General features: G+C 37.3%; 2 protein-coding genes across 14 annotated transcripts in view; both read left to right on the plus strand.

Annotated features, from left to right (window-relative positions):
- Nucleotides 1–10,646, plus strand: part of ptk2ab (protein tyrosine kinase 2ab) — a 71,801-nt gene extending 61,155 nt beyond the window's left edge. For 8 of the 13 annotated variants that reach the window (XM_058745812.1, XM_058745810.1, XM_058745809.1 and 5 more), the window contains 6 exons: nucleotides 356–418; nucleotides 2,771–2,810; nucleotides 3,241–3,344; nucleotides 5,071–5,226; nucleotides 8,545–8,625; nucleotides 8,709–10,646. In XM_058745812.1, coding sequence (XP_058601795.1) covers nucleotides 356–418; nucleotides 2,771–2,810; nucleotides 3,241–3,344; nucleotides 5,071–5,226; nucleotides 8,545–8,625; nucleotides 8,709–8,921 — 657 coding nt within the window. In that variant the 3' untranslated portion in view covers nucleotides 8,922–10,646. The remainder of the gene's footprint in view (nucleotides 1–355; nucleotides 419–2,770; nucleotides 2,811–3,240; nucleotides 3,345–5,070; nucleotides 5,227–8,544; nucleotides 8,626–8,708) is intronic. The other 5 variants (XM_058745816.1, XM_058745815.1, XM_058745807.1 and 2 more) reach the window with 4 other exon arrangements.
- A 1,991-nt stretch (nucleotides 10,647–12,637) lies between these two features.
- Nucleotides 12,638–25,255, plus strand: part of ldlrad4b (low density lipoprotein receptor class A domain containing 4b) — a 53,212-nt gene continuing 40,594 nt past the window's right edge. Inside the window, exon 1 of the mRNA XM_058748003.1 lies at nucleotides 12,638–12,820. The gene's annotated coding sequence lies outside the window, so the exon portion shown is untranslated. The remainder of the gene's footprint in view (nucleotides 12,821–25,255) is intronic.

The raw sequence follows: 25,255 nt of genomic DNA on the forward strand, positions 1-25,255 counted from the left end.
TATATTCAGTTGATTTCTGTCTGGTTTATCGTTGTCTTTTTAAGGAGTAGGAACAGACATTAATATGTGTGTAAGGTGACCATGACCTGACCATGTGAGAATGAAATGATTGACCGTGCGAGAAAGTGTTGATCACTTTTCCTACTTTTTGTGGCATTTAAACATCAAATGTGTCCTGCAGCATCGTCATTTTCATTGTGGAAATGCTTTTAGCTGGAAATGTCGTTGTGTCGGGACAGGGTGCGAATTAACACAATAGTTTTGACAGACGTCAATTTGACCAGTGTCAGATTTGACCACCTTTCTTCCTCTCTCTCTCTCTCTCTCTCTCTCTCTGTGTGTGTGTGTTTGGCAGAAGCCTGATGGGAGAAGTTCCAGAGGCAGCATTGACCGTGATGATGGAAGCCTTCAGGGACCAGTGAGTTTCTCTTCATTTTCTTTCTTTTTGTTGAAATACACTACCGTTTGAAGGTGTGGGGCCAGTAAGATTTTTTTTTTGAAGATGTTTATAATTTTATTCAGCAATGATGTATTAAATTGATCAAAAGTAACAGTAAACAATTACGTTTTTACAAAACAAAAGTTATTTTAGAACTTATTCTTTATTAAAAAATCCTGAAATTTATAACAATTTGCACAACGTTACCTATTTTCAACACTGATAAAAATAATAAATGTTTCTTGAGCACCAAACCAGCATATTAAAATGATTTCTCAAGGATCATGTGACACTGAAGACTGGAGTAAAGACTGCTGAAAATTCAGCTTTGCCATCACATGAATAAATAACATTCTAAAATTGTTTTTAAATTGTTGTAATATTTCACAGTATTACAGTTTTTACTGTATTTTTGATCAAATAAAAGTAGCCTTGGTGAGACTTGGAGATGACTTCTTTTAAAAACATTTTTTAAAAATCTGGTTCCCAACTTTGGTTGTGTAAATCTTAAGAAACACAAGTGTTTTAAGATTTAAAGGAATAATTCACCCAAAAATGAAAAAATCTGTAATTATTTACTCATCCACAAATGTGACCCTGGACCACAAAACCAGTCTTTAAGTGTCAATTTTTCGAAATTGAGATTTATAAATAATCTGAAAGCTGAATAAATAAGCTTTCCATTGATGTATGGTTTGTTAGGATCGGACAATATTTGGCCGAGATACAACTATTTGAAAATCTGGAATCTGAGGGTGCAAAAAAATCAAAATATTGAGAAAATCACCTTCAAAGTTGTCCAAATGAATTCTTAGCAATGCATATTACTAATCAAAAACGACATTTTAATATATTTACAGTAGTACATTTACAAAATATCTTCATGGAACATGATCTTTACTTAATATACTAATGATTTTTCGGCATAAAAGAAAAATCAATAATTTTGACCCATACAGTGTATTTTTGGCTATTGCTACAAATATACCCCAGCGACTTAAGACTGGTTTTGTGGTCCAGGATCACATATTGTTCCAGACTCATTAGATTTTAGATTAGATTAGATGTCTGAATTAAAAAAAAGACAGAGAAAAGGAAGGATCTTTACACAACTCTTTCTATACAACAACTGTTCATAGTCTCACAAGCAAGTGTGTGTGTGTGTATGTGTGAGAGAGTTAATCATCTGATCAGGTCATGTTAAATATAGTGGTGTTCCCCGCTCATGGACATCTGCAGTAAATTATATTGTATGTGGGCGTCACCTCACACTCGCTGTGGGGGAATTCTGTACATGCACAGGAATTTCACTTAAATTGTTTTCTAAAAGATTATATAACTCTGTTGTTCAACTGTGAGATTGTGTGTGCTCTTGTATAGTTACAATGGAGTTCTAAAAATCAGAGCATACTGAAATTCTGGAAAATCTCATTTCAAAAATCTGAATATTTTTCACAGTTTTAAAGCTTAAAACAGGATAATTATGATGTAAATTAAAAGTTCCTACTGTAAGTCAATGACCAAAAAAGTCAAATTTGTAACATTGATCATCAGACGGTCAGATATTATTGCTTTCATTGAAGCACAAGATGCTCTTTGACTCATTCTCAAAACATGATCATCAGGTTTGACAAACTTGTGGAGTTCATGCAGCTCAAGAATTGCTGTCATTAAAGCAAAAAAGGGACAAACCAAACATTCGGACATTCACAGACATTCGGAAAGTTTTAAAGTGATAATATGAGAATTTGAAATTAATCTCAGACTTTTGGACTCCACTGATAGATTTCATTATGTGGTCATCTCTTTAGTGAACTATGTTCATGTGCATTTAGTTTGCCATAGTGTGTTTTTATAAGCTTTAAGGCACTGAAATGTCTATCATAGCTGGATATCTAAACAAAATCAGCAGGATAAATGCGAGACCAAGGACAAGGGCTCTTTTGTGAGGAGCCAAGCAGCAGTGGACACTCAAGAAACCCAATCTGCTCTGCCTTCCCACTTCTAATATTAACATAGAACCACTACAGATGTTTACTAGTTTTTGAATGCATTTCATGGTTGTCATGATCTGGAACTCCACAGCTGCTCTGTAGAGCTTGTTTGTCTGCTGCAGTGGTTTTGAATGTCTGTCCTGTCCCATTGGGCTGTCCTCTTTGATTCACTGTGGTCTTGGCAGATGTATCTGTGTGTGTGTGTGTGTGTGTGTGTGTTGGCATGCCAGGCATCCAGGCCGCTCCCCACTCAGACCACAACAACACACATGGCACAGTATGTCTTGACTCCTGCATATTTTTAACTGTTTTTTTGTTTTTTTTTGTTTTTTTGCAGACTGGAAATCAGCACATCTACCAACCTATAGGGAAAGCAGGTGAGTTATGCCAGGTCTGTTTAATGTAATACATGATTTCAAGTTATGTTACTGCTGAAATTTTTTTTTTTAAATGTTTTTGAAAGAAGTCTTTAATGCTCACCAAGGCTGCATTTATTTGATCAAGAATACAGTAGAAACAGTACTGTTTTGAAATAGTATTACAATTTAAAACGACTGTTTTCTATTTTAATATATTATAAAATGTAATTTATTCCTGTTATGGCAAAGCTGAATTTTCAGCAGTCTTCAGTGCCACATCTTTCTAATATGCTGATTTAGTGATCAAGAAATGTTCTCCATATCATTGTCGAAAACAGTGCTTAATATTTTATTATTAATATTTTTGAGGGTATTTTTTGCTTGCACTGTGTAGCTTACATAAAAGTGCAGATTGAGTTACAGACTGACTCGTTCTTGTCGTCCTCAGAACACGCAGCTCCTCCTAAAAAGCCTCCTCGGCCCGGAGCTCCCAGCCACCCAGCAGGAGTCTCCAGCCTCAACCCTACAGACAGCTACAATGAAGGCGTGAAGGTACCAGAACTACCGCACAGCCAACTCCTATGAAAAACCTAACTCTTTTATGGCTTCAGATGAGTATTGTGCATGTGTGACTTTACAATAATCACTGCTGCTGTTTTTAAACCACATAAAGTTTGAAATAGCACCAAACACACACACATACATAGGGAGGCTGGTAAGATTAGCATCTGTACTTACGGGTCGCCTTCAGGAGCAGCTAGCATGCCAACAGATGCTGTTTGCCAAGCCTCATTAAAATCATCCTCATTCCTGAAACCCCTTTCACATACACAAGCACACAATTGCTCTGCAGGGTCTCTCATAAAAAGATCCCTGCACACCAAGAACCCGGCAGTTTCCATTCCAGCGCGTTTTCCTGATGCAGTGGGTCAGTGTGCAGGGGGTCTCGCAAGCAACAGCAGAAATGCTGTGCAGAATGGAAAATATAATTAGGAACAATGCACATGTAATTGCGTTCTGCTTTGCATTTTTATAGTGTTTAAGAGTTTTACCTGTAGGCGTGTTTGGTCAGTAGAAAACATTTAAGGTCTCAAAATAACGTTCGATGAGTGCGGTTTTCTTTCTAGTGCTGATTTTGGATTGTATTTTCTGTTTAAAGAACAAGTTTGGTTGGGGAATTGAAAAAAAAAAAAATTTAAATTGTGTCACAGTCTTAATGACTTGCTATTGCTAGTCCGAAACCTTGCTAAGAGGGATGTTCTCATTGTAGAAACCTTTTGATCGGACAAAAATTTGTAGAAGATGATTTTCAGTATTTTTAGTTTATTTACTCAAGTTGCTTCAGACAACTTTTAGGAGTTCAAAACTAAGGCACAAAACTGTCATTTTGATTTCATCAGGTCTTTACGTGTAAATTTAGGTACATAATTTCACAGAATTAAACTCTGGCAACATGTTCATAGGGTTGGATTTAAAAATATATTGACTTTCACATAGAATGAAGACGTGACTCCAAGCTGTTTTATCTTTCTTTCTTTGCAGCATGTATATGTAAAGTTATATTTATTAATCTCTTTCTTTTTTTTCTCTCTGCACACTGTTCTCTTGCTCTGTGCCTCTGCCCTTCCTCTGTTGCACTGTTTTTGCACTGGTAGCCCTGGAGGGTAAGACCACCTGTAGACTCAGTGTTATGTTTCTGTCTGTGTTTGTGCCCTTTTTTTAACCAGTTGCTATGTCATTACTCAACCTTATCATTTAGAATCATAACTTAGTTATCTACTAAACTGAATTACATGGGCTGTATAGATCTTGTCACTCTCCATGTCTTTTGCTTTTTATATCAGCTGTGATTTTAGCTAGTGTGCTTGTAGCGCAATCTAGTGGAGGCTTTGGATGGACGCAGTACAGTATATTGTTTAAATTCTACACTTAAATATTTCCTTTTTATATTTAACATGAGGGAACGACATCTTTTTGTCATCATATCATGTTTTACATCATATTAAAATCAAGGTTGCAAAGATGGATTTTTAATCGTCTGGGTATTGTAGGCGGTGATGGGTCTCCAGTAGTTGCTTGTGCTGCCATCTAGTGCCAAACATGAAATTTGTCATTTCATTTCATTATCACTTATGTCCTGTAACATTGATTCAGTAACACAACCTTCATCCTATATCCCTTGTTTATATACATTGCAACATTATGTGCTCATACTTGGAATTGAATAATCTTCAGCAATGCAGTATTTTAAAGTTTGTTACTCTGTGTTTGTCTTTAGATTCAGCCTCAGGAGATCAACCCGCCCCCAACAGCTAACTTGGATCGCTCCAACGACAAGGTCTATGAAAATGTGACCGGGCTGGTAAAGGCTGTGATTGAGATGTCTAGTAAAATCCAGCCAGCTCCCCCTGAAGAATACGTGCCCATGGTGAAGGTATGACACAAACTAAGAAATATATATCCATATATACAGTCAGGTCCATAAATATTGGGACATCGACACAATTCTAACATTTTTGGCTCTATACACCACCACAATGGATTTCAAATGAAACGAACAAGATGTGCTTTAACTGCAGACTGTCAACTTTAATTTGAGGGTATTTACATCCAAATCAGGTGAACGGTGTAGGAATTACAACAGTTTGCATATGTGCCTCCCACTTGTTAAGGGACCAAAAGTAATGGGACAATTGGCTTCTCAGCTGTTCCATGGCCAGGTGTGTGTTATTCCCTCATTATCCCAATTACAATGAGCAGATAAAAGGTCCAGACTTCATTTCAAGTGTGCTATTTGCATTTGGAATCTGTTGCTGTCAACTGTCAAGATGAGATCCAAAGAGCTGTCACTATCAGTGAAGCAAGCCATCATTAGGCTGAAAAAACAAAACAAACCCATCAGAGAGATAGCAAAAACATTAGGCGTGGCTAAAACAACTGTTTGGAACGTTCTTAAAAAGAAGGAACGCACCGGTGAGCTCAGCAACACCAAAAGACCCGGAAGACCACGGAAAACAACTGTGGTGGATGCCCGAAGAATTCTTTCCCTGGTGAAGAAAACACCCTTCACAACAGTTGGCCAGATCAAGAACACTCTCCAGGAGGTAGGTGTATGTGTGTCAAAGTCAACAATCAAGAGAAGACTTCACCAGAGTGAATACAGAGGGTTCACCACAAGATGTAAACCATTGGTGAGGAAGGCCAGATTAGAGTTTGCCAAACGACATCTAAAAAAGCCTTCACAGTTCTGGAACAACATCCTATGGACAGATCAACTTGTACCAGAGTGATGGGAAGAGAAGAGTTTGGAGAAGGAAAGGAACTGCTCATGATCCTAAGCATACCACTTCATCAGTGAAGATGGTGGTGGTAGTGTCATGGCGTGGGCATGTATGGCTGCCAGTGGAACTGGTTCTCTTGTATTTATTGATGATGTGACTGCTGACAAAAGCAGCAGGATGAATTCTGAAGTGTTTCGGGCAATATTATCTGCTCATATTCAGCCAAATGCTTCAGAACTCATTGGACGGCGCTTCACAGTGCAGATAGACAATGACCCAAAGCATACTGCAAAAGCAACCAAAGAGTTTTTGAAGGGAAAGAAGTGGACTGTTATGCAATGGCCAAGTCAATCACCTGACCTGAATCCGATTGAGCATGCATTTCACTTGCTGAAGACAAAACTGAAGGGAAAATGCCCCAAGAACAAGCAGGAACTGAAGACGGTTGCAGTAGAGGCCTGGCAGAGCATCACCAGGGATGAAACCCAGCATCTGGTGATTTCTATGCGTTCCAGACTTCAGGCTGTAATTGACTGCAAAGGATTTGCAACCAAGTATTAAAAAGTGAAAGTTTGATTTATGATTTATTATTCTGTCCCATTACTTTTGGTCCCTTAACAAGTGGGAGGCACATATGCAAACTGTTGTAATTCTTACACCGTTCACCTGATTTGGATGTAAATACCCTCAAATTAAAGCTAACAGTCTGCAGTTAAAGCACATCTTGTTCGTTTCATTTGAAATCCATTGTGGTGTTGTATAGAGCCAAAAATGTTAGAATTGTGTCGATGTCCCAATATTTATGGACTTGACTGGTCGCTGAACATGCATTTTGTTGACCAGAGAGATGATCTTAAAGGGATAATTCACCCAAACATGAACATTTTGTCATTATTACTTACCCTCAAGTTTTTTTAAACCTGTATACTGTTATTATTTCCCTGGAGCACCCACAAAAAACAACAGTCATCTATGTGACTAAAGGCATCTATGGCGTAGTCAATAGTATCAAATGTCATTGTGTCTCATAACCAGTGTTGTTATTGTTAAAGGAATATCTCGCCCAAAAATGAAAATTTGCTGAAAATTTACTCACCCTCAGTCCTGCCAAGATATAGAAGAGTTTGTTTCTTAATCTGAACATATTTGGAAAAATTTAGCATTACATCACTTGCTAACCAATGGATCCTCTGCAGTGAATGGGTGCCGTCAGAATGAGAGCTGAAAAAGCTGATTAAAAACATCACAATAGTCCACATGACACCAGTCCATCAATTAATGTCTTGTGATGCAAAAAGCTTCATGTTTGTAATAAACAAATCCATCATAAAGAACTTTTTATCTTGCTTTAGACTAAAATGCATACCCTCTATACATAAAATTTAGTGCTGAGCAGCGATTAATCGCGATTAATCGCATCCAAAATAAAAGTTTTTGTGTACATAATATATGTGTGTGTATTGTGTGTATTTATCATGTATATATGAATACACAACCATGTATGTATATATTTAAGAAAAATGTGTTATGATTATATATTAAATATATTTATATATCATATAAATTATATTAATAAATATATACATGTAAACACATGTAAATCTTTTCAAAATATATACTGTATGTGTGTTTTTATATACACTTAATAAATATACACAGTACACACAGATATATTATATAAACAAAACTTTTATTTTGGATGCGATTAATCGCGATTAATCGTTGCCCAGCACTAATAAAATTGCTTTCTTTTTATATTTTTGATGAAATCTGAGAGCTTTCTGACCCTGCATAGAACGCAACGCAACTGACGCATTCAAGGCCTAGAAAGGTAGTAAGGACATCGTTAAAATTGTACATGTGACATCAGTGGTTCAACCCTAATTTTAATACTTTTTGTGTGCATAGAAAACCAAAATTAACACTTTACTCAACAATTTCTTCTCTTCTGTGTCAATCTTCACCGTGTGTTCAGGAGAGTACCATGACAGACAGGAGCTGGCGTCCCTTTAAAAAAATAGAAAATAGAAATATGTATGTAAGTTAGGGTTAGGTTAGGTTTTAAAAAAAAATAAAAAAAAAAAAAAAAATAATAATAATAAAGCACATAGCAAAATTACTAAAAGTTTACTAAAAATATTAATAAATGCTATAATATATAGTATAACAGTATACTATGCTATAGTATAATATTATAACACTTATAGCTAAAATCACAAAAAACAATGTTTGATTTGAGAGCCCCAGTGGAGGTTAAGATTATAAGGGAATAATAACTTAATTTTCAGCCTTAAGTTCTCTCAAAGCTGTCATATAACTTTAAAAGACTTCTTATGGACCGCTTTTATGTTAGTTTATGGTTTTATCTTGTCCTTTTTGTTGCTCGACATCCTGTGGTCACCATAAACTGTAATTGCATTAAGCATATCGTTGTAATTTCGACATTCTCATCATGAAAATGTTTGTTTCAGGAAGTGGGATTAGCACTGAGAACACTGCTGGCCACTGTGGATGAGACGATACCTTTACTACCGGCTCACACACACAGAGAGGTACAAACTAACACTAAATACTCTCATTCCCAACGTCCTTCCTGCCAGCTCTGCTGACTGTTACTCTTGTTCTTCCTCTTCAGATCGAAATGGCTCAAAAGCTTCTAAATTCAGACCTGGCTGAGCTGATCAATAAGATGAAGTTGGCCCAGCAGTACGTCATGACCAGCCTGCAGCAGGACTATAAGAAACAGATGCTAACAGCTGCACACGCACTCGCCGTAGATGCTAAGAACCTGCTTGATGTGATTGACCAGGCCAGGCTGAAGATGTTGGGCCAGGCACGACCGCATTAGCCCCCGCTAGAGGACACAACGACGCATGTGACGCCCTGGAAAAACACACCAGCACAGACTTGTACACTAATGGAGTCTCACGGGCCCTTTCACTACTCACTGACCCTCACGTTTAAGCTGCACGGTAGACCACAGGCGCCGTGAGGAGGGCTCTGGATTTATTTAACGGATGAGCTGGACCGGACCAGATTCATCACGACTGGATCTCTTGGAGAACATAGTGAGCCGATGACTGGACGCTGAGAGGGCGATTCTGACCTCCGCTATGAGCGGAAAAGAGACACTCTTACACTGTATCTAATATGTCTGTGTTTCATTGACAAGCCCAAGCTCCACAGCCAGACCACACAAATCTAGATCCCGCTCGGCTCGGGTTCTGGCTCTAGAATCATAGAAGTTGAGACTCTTTTGCACAGTAGAACTTGAGTTGAGACTGGATTCGAAAAATCTGGGTTTGCTTTGCGGACTCCCACGCTTCTCCCTAGGACTAAGAGGGACGGCGTTGTATATTTGGGCCTTGTGCCACCTAGAGGTAAAATAAAGCTATGACTGAATTAAAAATGAGTGTCGGAGTCGTCATGTTTACTGGTTTGAAAAGAAAATGTAAAGAAGAGATTGTGATTACACATAGGAACGTGCAACAGATTAGTTATCTGTTCTGTTATCAGAGAAAATATACAGTAATATGGGTAAAATATTCTTACGGATTTTGTGAAATGATGAGTGCAGTTTTCTTTCCTGTGTTGATGTATTTCCTATTGTGTGCGTGCGTGTGTGCGTATATATATGTGTATATATATAGTACTTGCAACAGTCTATATATCTGTAGTAGACTTCCTGTTTCAATTTGAAATATGTCAACGCATGAAAGAAATATAGAAAATATATATATATACAGTCATGGCCAAAAATATCGGCACCCTTGGTAAATATGATCAAAGAAGGCTGTGAAAATTAATCTACATTAATCCTTTTGATCTTTTATTTAAAAAATTCACAAAAATCTTACCTTTCATTGGATAATAAGAGAATATATAAATAAAGAATATATTTCTGAACAAATTAGTGAAGTATCTTTAAGAAAAGAGCTAGAGCAGTGAAAATTCCCATTTCCACCATCAGGGCAATAATTAAGAATTTCCAATCAACATAAAATGTTAGGAAACTGCCTGGAAGAGGACGTGTCTATATCATCCTAATGCACGGTGAGAAGGAGAGTTTGAGTGGCTAAAGACTCTCCAAGGACCACAGCTGGAGAATTGCAGAAAATAGTTAAATAGTTAAAGGTCAGAAAACCTTTAAAAAAATTGTCAAACAGCCCCTACATCACCACATGATGTTTGGGAGGGTTTCAAGAAAAATTCTCCTCGCTCATCCAAAAACAAACTCCAGCATATTCAGTTATCAGACACGACACGACTTCAAATGGGACTGGCTTCTATGGTCAGATGAAACTAAAAAATGAGCTTTTTAGCAGCAAACACTCAAGATGGGTTTGGTGAACACAGGGATAAAAAGTACCCCATGTGTACAATGAAATATACTGCTGTATTTTTGATGTTGTGGGCCTATATTTCTGCTGGAGGTCCTGGACGTCTTGTTTAGACACATGACATCATGGATTCTATCAAATATCAACAGATAAAAAATCAATAAGTGACTGACTCTGTTAGAAATCTTATAATGGGCCATGTTTGGATCTTCCAACCATACAATAATCCAAACACAAACCTCAAAACAACACAAAATGGGTCACTGAGCACAAAACCAAGCTTCTGCTGGCCATTCCAGTCCTCTGACCTGAACCCTATAGAAAATGAGTGGTGAACTGAAGAGAAGAAGCACCAACATGGAGCTGGGAATCTAAAGGGTCTGGAGTGATTCTGGATGAAGGAATGGTCTCTGATCTCTTGTCCGGTGTTCTCGAACCTCATCAGGCATTATAGGAGAAAATTTAGAGCTGTTAAACTGGCAAATGGAGGTTTCAAAAAGTTTTGAATAAAAGGATGCCGTTCATTGTGGCCAATGTGTATTAGAGAGAAACATTTATCTCATAATGATATTTCCCCCCATTTTAAATTCTTATTATCCAATGAAAGGTTAGATTTTTGTGAATTTTTTTAATAAAAGATCAAAAGGATTAACAATGCAGATTCATTTTCACAGCCTTTTTTGATCATATTTACCAAGGGTGCCGATATTTTTGGCCATGACTGTATAGCTATATATATATATATATATATATATATATATATATATATATATATATATATATATATATATATATATATATATATATATATATATATATATATATGTGTGTGTGTGTGTGTGTAAAAAAAACTGTATATATACAGATCATGGTTTGATCTTCAGCTATGAAATTTATATAATGATCTGAAGTCATAGTTTAATAAAGAGAGCGAGACCATGGGACATAATGTTTGTTATGCAGATCATCTGCAGGGCATTTTTACCCGGATTTTGAGAAATCAATCTTCTCATCATGCATATAAGCATTTTGAAGAACATAATTACAAAAATCTTAATTATGTGCTCCACAGGAAAATATTTGTTCAATGTACCACATTTAGTCTAACACTATAGTTTTACAGTCTATTTCAGTAATTTTACCATTTTTAACTGTATTTCAGAAATACGTGGGAAAAAAACTGTAAAATAAAACATTTTTTTTACAGTGTAGTATTCACTCATTCCTGACAAAACTGGTACAAACCAGTTTCTGGTTTTCTGAGCATCTCTATCTTAGCCAGGAGGGAATTTTTAATCAGTGTGGTGATGTAGTAGTGCCACTAGTTTTATTTCCAGACATATTTTCTGAATAACTGTTCAATGCTCTGCTAAGTATTTCTGCTCTGCTGGGAGAAACTATGCTGGCCAATTACAGATGAGGACTGAACGGTGACATCTTTTAAAACATGTTATACTTAAGTCTTAATCAAAATACAATTATGGGTATGGAAACCAGTGTTGCTATAGTTAACTAGAACTATAGGAATATTCAAAATCTTAGGAAATGAAAATGAGAAATGTTGCCTCGGAAAGTTTAATTTTTAATAATAAAATTACTGTAATAAACTGAAACTAAAACACAAATAGAGCTATTTAAAAATGTTAATAAATAGCCTACTATAGTTCCATCACTCGTGCCAGTATGTCTTGTTTAATCAGAGAAAAAAAAAGGTATCAACACTAAGCATGTAACAACTATTTATATAATGAAAAGCTTAATTTTGGTAGTTTTCCATTTTGTATCTTTTAAGAAACGAGTAAAACCCCAAATCATTCCAGTAGGGAGCGGTATATGAATGCACTATATGTCCCTGCTAATGTCCCTTCAAGCTTCAAGACGAGAGATCGACTAAACCCAATTCAGACGTATAAAAAAAACATTATAAGCAAATGATTGAGAATAATTAGCTGTAAATTTTTAAGACATTTAAAATGAACACAAGACCTCATTTTACACAGTACAGTAAAGAAAAAGTGTTAACATTACAATATAATATCAGTCATAAAACTCACGTTGAAATTTAGAAATTGAAGCAAAGCACGACACAATCTGTCTGTCTTTATGTTTTTTTAAAAATTTGTTTTCTTAAAAAAATAAATAAATAAATAACTGAAACTCTTATTTTGAAGGCTCGTGTGGCGCGCTTGCGTCGAGCCTCTTATTTTAAAAGCTGTTCGCCAGTCCTCCATCAGTGAGTGTGTCTCGCTGCCGCTGGCTTCACTCGCTGCTGTGCGCCTGATTATTTTTACGCCGTCGAGTCTGGCGGTGAAATCCAGGTCATCTCCGCCGGATCGCCAGCCAGCGCGGCTCAGGCTTCTGCTCTCCGCGGACTCACAGTGCCATTTCCTCATTCCACTTTGCAGAGGTAAGGAGCAGATATTCTCCTCGTATATGTCTGGTTTTTGTGCAGATGGCATCAGATGGGTGCGTAATGATGCCAGCTGTGCCAGTGGCCCCGCGGATAGAGAGAGAGAGAGAGAGAGAGAGAGAGAGGAGCGCAGCGGGTTTAGTCTGGGGCACAAAAAGTTGTTAGGACCCTCCGACTTCATGTCAGACCGACAGCTGCTAGCCAATAGTCGGGCCGTTGCACAAGTTAAGACTATAGACTGACATATTTACGTACTTTGATAAATCAGATCATTTATCGGAGGCAAAATTAGAAGAAGTGGTCGTGCGTTAACGGAGACAGCAGCCGGTTGCTTTAACGGGACCCTGAATGTAACCCAGTTCTTCATCCAGACGTAATCGGGCTCATTTTGGGCCAGACAGCGCGAGCCGTCTTTTTTTTTTTTTCTGCCATCATCAGCTAATTATCAAATTTTGTTTGTTACATATTAAACATAAAATCGATATTTTTAAAGAAATATTGTTAATGCAAAAATAAACGTTTTTATTTTATAACTATTTCTTGATTTTGATGGGTTTGCACTTTATGCTTTTAATCCTATTTATTTTTTGTTGTTGTTGTTGTTATTATTATATATGTTTTTTCCCTCCTGTAATTTACTAATGGAGTGGTTTTGTATTAGTACGAAGGGGTTTATGTGGCAATGATAACTAACTGTATTTTATCCCAAATATTACATGGCTACTTACTAAACTAATACATGGACATAAAATAAGTTAAAATTGTTCATATTTTACTTGTAGGTTAGCTTAAAGTTTCTTCTAAGAAGAATAATGCATTGCACATCTGACAACAAGAACAACAAATGACTTTTTAAAGTTATTTATAAATGAATATGTCATTTTTATCCCTAGTTTAGTCATAGTAGCTGTGTTGAGTCAGAAAATGAAAGTAGTATCGGTATGTTGCCATGAACAGTGGTGAAATAACCAGTTTAGTTTTCAGTTATACAGCTCATCAGAATCAAGTTTTCTGGTACTAAAATGAAAAATATTACTTTAATTTGTTCCCCGACTCACCATATTTTTAGCCGTCAGATTTAATGTATTCATTTAATGTGCAGTAGTTATATTTGGGTTTCTTGTGTTAAGTTACTTGGACTTGAGTGTGATGGATTGTCATTTTCTTGCAGACACTCATTTTAAATCACATTTGTTCATTTGAGGCTTTGATATTTACTTCCAGATGTCACTTTAGAGCTCCAAAAAGATCGAAAACGATCTTAATTTGTGTAACGAGAAGATTGTGAAATGTTGAAATGGCTTCTTAGTAATGTCAGCGACGTCCAAAGCGATTAACATCCTATTATCCGGGCCCTATTAATTGCTTGTTAATATTTTATGCATGTGAGCCTGAGAAGGGGACCAACCGCGAGTGTGTGTTTGTGCCCTCCCGTCTGCCTGTGTGTGTAGCTGTCAGCTGACCCTGTCCAGACTTGGACTGAGTATGCTGCCAGTGGCTGTCGTGACTAGTGTTCGGCCCAGTTTTAGACTCCACTCTCTGTGTCCTTTCCTGTGCGCTGCAGGTTCTGGCCCAGTTGAGAGACACAGACATGATTGTGTCATACGCTGCCAGATAGAGTCCAACAGAGCGTTTATTGTTGCTTGAAGGCATCTGACGCTTATTTCACTTCTAACTCCTCGTCTGTGGCATTCAGTCATGGACTCTATGTCCTGCTTGTCTCAAAGGGTCGTTGCCTCATGTTCATTCTGTATTTATGAATGTGAGCCGTTCCTCTGCGTTACCCCTGAATGACGTTTATCGACACAGAAGGACACTTTCCACTCCTGAAAAATGAGCTCGTGTCCCAGCTGTGATGTCATCCGCTCCAGGCAGACAGCGAGGTGTGTCAGAGTGTCGGCTGATGGATCTGCGGTGGCATCAGGCCAAGTGTAACAGTGAGTCGTGGAGGCGCGTGGAGCTCAGGGACTGAAGAATGATAAATCAGTCCAAAGCGTGAGAGAAGCTTAACCAGACTTACGGTGCTTCAGCACCTGTCTGCCTGCACAAAACACACTCTGTTGGCTACAGACCGCCCAAATTACCCAGCAGGCTTGCTGAGTGATCATCACGAATGGGCAAAATATTAAGCTCTTGTTCATTTGACTTTTTATGTATATTTTTATTTTTAAATTCAATGGCTTGTCAATATAAACAGTTGACAACTTATTATTCATTGACATGGTTTTTATTAGGGAATAAAGATACAAAATATAGCAGTTCCATAATGGCTGAAATTGCACTTTTTTTCTTTTTTCTTTTTTTTTTTTTTTGGTATTTGTGTTGGATATTTAATTGTGCTAATTAAATGTGTTAATAAAATCTTATTTTACAGTTTTCTCCCATTTATTTATTCCATTTTGAATAATCTTTTTAAGTGACAATTTATTATTCAAGGATTAATTTTTTTTGTAATTTGTTTGTACTTTTGAATAGTTGAGCAATATAAAAAAATTACAACATTTATTCATTGTCAAGAATTTTTATGTATCTATTGGCTGACATTACAGGTTTATTTATTTGTATTAGGAAAAAAAAAAGCTAATTTTCCCCATTTTTAATTTTGAACACTTATTGTCATCTGTGTTTGAATTTAAATCTATTACTCTATAAATGTTTTATATTGTAAATAATATTAAGGTATTTTATATTTATAACATTTTAATAAATAAAAAATATTACAATAAACATAATAAAATAAAGAATTATTTAATAATTAAAAAAATATGAATGTAACACTTTTCAGGCTTTATAATGATGAATTTTTAGTGTTTTATTTTGAGTTTATTTAGATAAAAGTAGTCTAAAATTTGAATATCGGCCATAACAAATTAAAATAACCATCAGCTTATTGGTATCAACCATAAATTGTAATATTTATTTTGTTGCATATGGTTTGAGAATATTGTTGTGGTAAATGACAGTAAATCGAGCACTATTCTGTTGGTGTGTGAGTGATTTGAGGCTGAGAGCTGGGACAGCAGCCCACTCCAGACCGGAACACTCACTGCTTGTGGGAAGAAAGCTTCCTGTCTCGCTGAGAGCCGTCTGTCTGACGCGGAGTCATCGTACGCCAAGCTTCCTGTCTTGCTGCGAACCGCATCATCTGGCCTCTGGCACTGAAACGTCAGGTGGCATAAGGGCTTTGGGTAGGAGCTGCACACACGCTGAACCGGGATCAGCTGTCGTTCTGCAAACCCTGCTGTCTGTCATTATCTGACACGCTGCAGAACTGGACCCAGATCAGTGTAAGAAAGGACGCCCCAGAGGACCTTAAAATTACTTGCACCCCCTCAGAACATACTTAAACTGGAGAGAAAACGACACAGCCAAAAAGAGCGGCTCTCAGGCAGCGATCACAGCCAGACACTTATGGATCAGTCCATGGAAAAGGTCATGCCACCTATGTGTTCACTGCTTAGTCCCTGTTGTTTTAAATAAACCCTTGTTATTTTGCATCTGCTTTTTAGTAGCAAATACTGTGCTTGTCAAGCTGATGTTTCGGCACTTTTTGGGTTCAGATGGATGTCTCTCAAAGACCTGAGACTGATCCCTATGGTTACTCTCAGAAAAGAGGCATATGGCAGAGATGGTCTGATAGGGTTGGGGTCCCTGGTTGGCATCCTGTGGTGGGAAACAGATGGAGGCATGCCGGGGCATGAGGGGAACTGCGGTCCTGAAGGAGCAGAGATAAAGACACTAACTACTGCTCAGCTTGTGCAGTCATGGCAGAGCTAAACTTGCCTTTTTACATTATTTTTGGACTTTGTTTTTTTTTTTTTTTGGCTTTTATTGCTGCAGGCAATCTTCGCAGTTCGCCTCCTAGTGGCATTCGCAATGAACTTATTGATCATTGTGCTTATAGAGTGCTGCAGTGTTGGCATATTTGTGTAGGCTAACCCGGAAGTTAGCATCACCCTGGTTCCCTTGGTTTTTAGATTGTCGCAGAAAATAAGTTCTGTGACCATCGAAAGTTGTTTCTTACACATTCCAGTCATCATGAGAATCTTCACAAATAAACACTTTTATAAATTTTGAAGCCTAAACATAGTCACCAGAAGTTAATGCCTTTTCACTCTGAATGGGAAAATTTGTTGCGAATGTTTGGCATGGCAGTTTTGTATCGAAACAATAGATCCCTGTGGAGCTATTCACACCAGGCGCGATCATTCGTAGCGTGAAAGTGTTGATCCACTTTAGATCTCTATTGGTTTTTTTGCTTAAAAACCCACTTTAATCACATACATTTTCAAATGTAGCTTGATGATATTTGTACCTCGATTTATATTTTAAGATGTATTCATGTAAGCATTATAGATGGTTTGTGTTTGTGGCGTCGAACCAAACTTTATCTTAATTTAATGCTATATATTGTGCAGCAAATGATGTTAAATCCATATACGAGATGCATATCTGAGGAAAAAATGTATTGTTGCTTGGCGCCATCTAGCGTGCAGGCGTGAATTAGCAGAATTCACCTCGCTTTTTCGCATCGCAGGCACGGCCAGTGTAAAACGGCCTTAAAAAACTAAATGGAAGCTAAATGAACTACATTGCCTGACTTTAATGTCACCACTGTATAAGCTTCCAACAGCTTTTTCAGTCATTCAGTAAAAAAAAACATTTTCCTGAAAGCTTGAATAGTTTGCAAGAGCAAGATATAAACACACAAAAATAGACTAGTTAGTAGAGGAGTATACCGGTTCAGTGTGATGACGTTTAAAGTCCCCCACAACCTCTAGTCCCATTTAGCCATTTGTTAGCAACTGCCTTTTTCCAGACAAGTAGGCTAAAAGCTTATAAAAATTCTTTTGCCAATATTTTAGAAGAAACATATTATGGGTTGCCACAGGCTACAGTGTTAAATAATGTAAAGAATTATTTCTGACTTATTCATTATCATCAATTCTACAGAAATAGGGATGAACTAAAAATAATTGGTCATTCTCACACAATTATCCTATATTAACGCCTATGAAGTTCAAATCTGATCCCGTCAGAACTTTTCTGTGAGTTTCCATTGGAAAGAAGGGACTTCGGGTCTGTTGTGTTACAAATGTCCATCTGTCCGTAGTGAAGTTTCCAAAACTACAATGTACTGTATAATTTCAGGAAAATGAGGTCCTGTTTTTCACATTTTCTCATAGTTGTCAATCTGTTTTCATCAGCTGGAAATGTTGAGAAAAAAACAATTCAATCTGCTGTTTTTTGTTTTTTTTTATTGATCAATCATTATCACTATCATTCCAAGTATATTTATATTTAACAATTAATGGAGATTGAGATGTGAGTTAGAAACCCATTAATGCTGTAGTGGGAGTTCGAGTCCTGTAATGTCTCTGTCTCTCTCTAATGCTTCAAAGCTGATCTCTGTTCTGATACAGGACACTGCAGCACTCTGCACCAAGCTCTCTATCTCTCTCGCTCTCTCTCTCTCTCTCTCGCACATTCATATTTTCTCTCTCTCTCTCTCATATGCTGCTGCTTGACTTTGACATCAGCTCTTCTAGAGGACATCGTAAACAAACTTTTAGGACTCTAATTATTTACAGCATCTCTAGTTGTCTAAATCACCCTTCACAGGTCTGAAAGAAGGTCACACGTCATTCCAACCAAGCAAAGTCAGACAGAGCTGTTGTCAGTGTCAGTTTGAGGAAATTACTAATTTAAGATAAACCCTGGTGTTAAACAATGCAACTATTATACACTACCATTCAAAAAGTAAGATTTCCAAATGGTTTTTATGTGAACAAATGCAGTAATATTTAAATTAACATTTTGATGTGCAATTCATTTGTGTGATGGCAAAGCTGAATTTTTAGCAGCTATTACTCTAGTTTTCAGTGTCACATGATCTGGAGAAACATTTCTTATGTTTAACATTGAAAACAGTTGTGCTGTTTAATATTTTTTGTGGAAAGTTCAAAAGAATTGCATTTATTTGGAATAGAAAATCTTTTGTAACAATGTAAATGCCTTTACTCATGTTTTATGCAATTTAATTAATCTTTGCTAAATAAATATTAATTTCTTATGTATTCTCTAAAATCTACTATGCTTTTGTTTCTAAATCTAATGAATATATTAAATGCACATGTACAAACATTTAGCAAATCAGCGGCTGAGTAAAAGTAAAAGTAGTAATGTTGCATGAATCACACTTAAGAAACACATCAACAGATTTACTCAATGTTGGAAAACCCCTTGAGAACAAGTGTCTGGTTTGAGCTAATGCTAGACTTGACCTCCATGACCTCTGCGGTGTGCACCGCTGCAGAATGCAGTAGAGCAGCAAAGGTCTAGCTGTCTAGACGCTGTGGGCGGAGTCCCAGAGGACTGTCGATTGATTGGCTGAGAGGAGAGATCCTGAAACTGATTAGACGTTCACTTCAAAGGCTCGTGTTTGTTTGCGTCTGTGTTTCAGCTTTGCTTGTGTGTGTGTGTGTGTGTGTGTGTGTGTGTGTGTGTGTTCCTGTGCTGTCTGAACAATACAGTTTTTGGAGGACGGATTGATTTTGTCTTCCACCCACATGGCTCCAAATTTGATTGATTTTATTTGCCTTATCTTCATGTAGCGTCTCATCTCCGTGCTCTAAATAACATATTATGCAGTTGTCAATGTAAGACCTGATCTGATCAATAAAACCATTAATGTTTTCAGATCACTTTAGTGTGTTATATTAAAGGGTAATCACTTTTCTTTTTGGGTGCAGAAAGGAAGTCATCTCATTCGCTGTTGCTAAGGCAACCAAAATCTCCAGCATATTGCATAAAACAGACTTTAATACATCCCACATTTTTGCCTTGTTGGCAGTGCAGGATTGTTAAGCTAAATAAACTGTTCACTTAAGAGAGGTGGGCCGAAATACATAAGAGGTGGGATTAAGCGCAGTCACTCAAATTACTGCTAAGGGCAAACAAGACCGAAAAACACAGGGATCGCAATAGAGTAAAAGAGACTGTCAGGAAAAAGAGGAATGCAGGTACTGCTGTACTGAAAATGATAGGCTGTCAAAACAACATCCGTCCTGACACTGTGCAGACAGGCATTTTGTCATAAATTCATGCTGTTGTATCTATTCTAAACTATAGCTGTCTGTATACAGAGACCAGTTTCTGCGTGTGTGGTGTAAAATGTGCGTTTCTTCCTTTACTTGTGTTCTTTTCACTTGTCTTCATCTGTTTTTCTGTCTATATCTAGTTTAGAGTATCTTATTTATGTGTATACATTTTCAGAAATGCTTTTTATTGCCAGACATTTTACCTCTACACTAGTTACTCTATTTTTTTTGTTTTTAGATCAGAACTGAATAATGTATGGTTCAGTTAAAGTTTTCACATGTGCGTTTTTTCCACCAATGTGGGCTCAATCTAGTTAAAAAATACTGACTGTCTTTCCTGCGCTACTTATTCAATGGCAGAGTAACACTGTCACTGGATCCAGAGCACGAAACATGCAGCGAGCAGTGTAGTATCATTCTCAAATGAATGACTCGTGAGCCGGTTCACTTTAGTGAATCAAATACACACAGCGCAAGTCCGATTCTCAAATAAATGACTCTGATGAATCGGTTCTTTTTAATGTATCAAAAGCATAGAGTGCAACCACTGTAAACTAATTGCAGATTGAATGATTCTTTTGAATCGGTTATTTTTAGTGAATCAAAAATATCCAACACAACAGAAACATACAGCACAACCAGTTAAAGGAATAGTTCAACCAAAAATTTGTGTTGTATTTACTCACCCTCATGTTGTTCCAAACCTGTTTAAGTTTCTTTCTTATGTTGAACACAAAAGAAGATATTTTGAAGAACCAAACAGTTGTTAGTCCCCATTGACTTCCATAGTAGGAAACTTCCAAATACTTCCAAATACTATGGAAGTCAATGGAGATCAACTGTTTGATTACCAGCATTCTTTAAAACTATCTTTTATGTTCAGCATTTGAAAAGAGTATTTAAAAAGCTATTTAAACACCACTTGTTTTGCATCAGAAGAAAATTGTTACAATTTTTACTACAGAATCTATTATGAAATTGACTAAATAAAATGTTGTTACCCTTAAAGGGGTCATATGATGCTTTTTCAAAGATCATTATTTTGTGTTTGGTGTAACAGAATATGTTGGCATGTTTTAATGTTCAAAAAACACATTATTTTTCAAATACTGTACATTATTGTAGTTCCTCTATGCCCTGCCTCTCTCAAACGCGTCATTTTCTACAAAGCCCCTCCTTCCGACAAGCGCAGTCTGCTCTGATTGGCCAGCTGACCTAGTGCATTGTGATTGGCCGAACACCGCAAGCACTCGTTGGAAATGTAACTCCCCTTATTATAATAGCGAACTTCAGCTTTCAAAGTAAATATAAAGGTAGTTAATAATGTCCTTAGTTTTACCATCAGTTCAAGCTCGAAAGGGAAACAGTCACGTGACAGACACAGTGATGTTAGTATGTATTTGCAGTACACAAGCCGCGGTTAAGACCGTTGACTATGGCTGGGTATCGAGTTCGATACTTTTTAGGCACCGACCGAATTGCCTCGATTGCCATCGAGTATCGAAAAATGTCTTGGCTTTAGGTATCGAAATTTGGTACTGAACGACAAGTTCACACTACACGACTTTACACGTCGGCAGATCGCTGTGCTGTTCAGACTACGTGACTCTATGTAAATGATCCGCAACTAGGGGTTACACACTACATGAGCTGACAACAACTGTCACCCAACGACTCTGTTCGGCCCCTAAACCACATTTTGTCATGAAAACACGCGAGAATTGGAATGGTAGTGATGGGCAAATGAAGCCTCATGATGCACTGAGGCTTTCCTCTGACTGTTTCGGGAAAAGATTCAAAGCTTTGAGTGTGTCGAAAACAGCACCATCTGGTGGTTAATAATTTTTGCAGCCAAAAGCCTGTGAAAGAGAGAAAGACACTCTGTAGGACGAAGCATCTACTGCACGTTCTATAGATCGACGCAAGTTTTAAGTGCAAAAATAAAAGCCTAACATTTCTTTAAGCCAAGTTGCTGCTGTTGTTTGTTTTTTGATGTCGAGTCAGCTGACCGGTCCAGATATTTGGCATGCTAGATATTTGCTTGGCATTGGTGAGGTGTCTGCGACGCGTCAGTGAGCCTCTTTGATGCATCGTTGTGTAGTTCACACATAAAGATTGCGGAGCGCCGATCACCCGCTGATTTCCCCGCGATTACAGCCCGACCTGTCGGCGAGCTCGTTAACTTGCAAATCGGGCTTAAAAATCCTGTAGTGTGAACTAGCCTTAAGGGGTTAATCTCGTCAGTGAGCCAATAAGCCTGTAGCACTAGGTGTGTTAGACTAGAAGATTGATCAATGCTTGACATCCGCGAGAGCGATTCGAAAGCGTACGGAGCAGTCTGCTCTCTATATATCGCGCGGTTTTGTTTACTACACACACACTGGAGCACGCGTGACGCTCGCGGTGATTTCAGCATCTGCCGTCTCGCTAAATGACGACAACAAACACATGAACAACATCTCCAGAACTGCTCTGAGAGTCACTTCATGAGCATTTTACCGTTTGATTTGAGTAAAACTAACTCCGTATCGTATACACTCAGAACTGTAAAGGTGTTCTCGGCCACCCGTCAAAATAAAAGTTCGGTTTAACTTGGAAGACTCTGCGCCTGAAATATATTACTATATTGTTCAGCAGAATGTACATACTGCTACTATTAAAATTATTAAAACTGTTTTTTTTAAGTAATGATCACATAACATAATTTATCCACGTTTTAATTTTAATAAACCCCCTTTGTTTGCCAAAATAAAGTTTGATTATAAAGATAAATTAAATTGAATGCCTTCATTTGAAAACCAGATACAGAACACAGAATTTCTGAGGAAAAAGAAAACATTTCATAAGGCTATTTTAAGAATAAATTTGAATAATTTTTTTTTTTTCTGCATTCAAATAATTAGAAATGCTGCAACACAGAATTTAATAATAAAACACATGGTGAAAGAAAATAAAACGCCCACTTATGAAAGTGGTTAAAGATTTTCAATTTCTTGAAGTCTTTAACAACCTAGAATAAATGAATAGAAATTATGATTCTGTCTGAGCTATGCATTTTAAAATGGACACGCAGTTCAGATGTGTAAACTGAAAACTATTTGAACTTTATTAAAATTATTTGCACTGATTTATTGTGTTGGATATATTTTGTTCCTTTGTGCAGTGGCTGAGGAGATGAGGCTTTGAGTCTGTATAAATGTCAACAAGCTGAAAAAATAAAACCAAAGTTTTTTGAGAATGTAATTTTGTTAAAATAATCTTCATAAAATTGGTATCGAAAAAAAAGTATTGCTCAGGAACCGGTATTGAACTCAAGGTATCGATATTGAATAATTTTGAACGATACCCAGACCTACAGTTGCCTCCACTGTGATGTGACCCTGTCTCTCTCACTCTCTCACAATGCGTTACTCTACTACGCATAACTCCGCATTTGAACAGTCAATTGCAAATACTTAAACCAATAACAAAACATACTTGCAGTCGCTGATTCAGAAGGGCCAGATTGTCAAAGCAAAGTCGGAATTTACCTTTTTTTTTTTTTTTTATAGAAATAGCCTTTGTGCACAGCCAGCCTTGTACTCTCCTAGGTTCACAATACGGTTGTCCATAAAAAGCATTGCACAAATTTGAACATTTGTTGTTGTGCTGTTCTGTTGTAAACAGATACTAACCAATGATTCCTACTTGCATAGAGAAACACAGCTTCTCCCTGACATGGCTGCATCAACGTGAACATTTGGGCGGCATTACGCAAATATTTCCACATCGTGACGTAGACATGTGGGGGCGTGTTTTAATGAGGCGTTTTAGCCCGGTCTGGATCAGCCTTCCCTTTTAGACAGAATAAATCCTTTTGTGGGAGACTTTGAGCTTTGTAACTCAGCAGATCGTATACATGCACAAACAGCTACATAACACACTAAAGAAAAGGAAAACAAGAAATCACATCATATGACCCCTTTAAGAACGGAATTACCTGTTAGATCCTTTAATTCTCTCGCAAGAGGCGTTGACTTTGTAACCTAAAATAGGTTGTTGAATTCTTTTTGATGTGCTTTGTTCTGTCTCCCGTCAACCATATCGAGTCTCAGTTGGGTGGCACTAAAACTTAAACATGACTGGTTCACACACACACACATATATCATCTATAAACTGACTAACCCAGACAGCTGAGTCATCATTTGTTAACCTGCAGATCCTGGTTGTCAGGTCAGCTTAGGACATGGGCAGGAAAATGGTTAATCTGTCTGATTAACCGCAAGGCATGAATGTGGTGGCCTTTCACTTTGTAAAAGTGGATGTTTTTTTTCTGGTTGCCTGGACCATGGAGTTTTTCTTTAGCAGAAGGTGTGAAGATGATCTAGAGAATAAATATTTTATTTTATTTGGTATGAAGCTGTGTAATTAGTGGGATAATGTCAGCTGGTTGTTATTGGCAAGTAAACAAATTTAGGCTGATACAAAACCCCACTGTTTCATGCCTGAGTCTTAATCGCCCTGTTGGGGTTTCTTTTGCGACAGACTGACAGGCAAGGTAGCAGCTATTAGTCATTTTTACTAATGATTAATGACATGGGCTGTTATGATGTTTGAGTCTGGCTGGATGATTCAGTTCAGCGAATAGTTGTTCCTAAGAGCTTCATCATGATTTAACCAGGCACCGAGAGTGAGAAAGAGACAGACCCCCTGCTGAGATCACATTACATAGACAGACAGATACAGAGAATATTTTAGCAGGCGTTTATTGCAGTCGTTTTAGTGGTTTTCAGCATGGCTGCTGTTCAGCCTATTCATCAAACTCTGTGTGTGTTAGGACTCTTCAGGTGGAGGATTCTGTGTAATGTGATTCTATGTCTGGTTAAGGTTTTTTTTTTTTTTGTTTGTTTTGCTTTTGTTTTTTTGCACTGATATTAAACTTCTGGGCAATACCGGCATTATTAAAAAATGTCTATTCTGCATATGTAAGTCAATTTAGTCGGCCTGTTTTGGTGTTTCAAATGTTGAGGAAGTTTTCCTCTGTGGTTCTAACTGATGATAGGGATAAGACATTGATCCGGACCAAAACTGGCAATGATTTTCTGTCATTTTATTGGCCAGAAATGATATACTCAGAACATCTTTTCCTCTAAACAACTTGAATCTCAGAAATGTAAAGAATGTCTTCACCAAAGGAAGCACTCAAAATTCCAGGGACATTTTGTTATCACATGAGCTCGTTTTTTTTGAGTTAGCATCTTAAATAAAAATTGTCTGTAAGGGAAAACTTTATTTATTTTTTCAACTTCTTGCTCATAAAAGAATGGTTCAGTTTACATTTGACTTATTGGT

Source organism: Onychostoma macrolepis, chromosome 16, assembly GCF_012432095.1.
Source record: "Onychostoma macrolepis isolate SWU-2019 chromosome 16, ASM1243209v1, whole genome shotgun sequence".
NCBI lineage: Eukaryota > Metazoa > Chordata > Actinopteri > Cypriniformes > Cyprinidae > Onychostoma > Onychostoma macrolepis.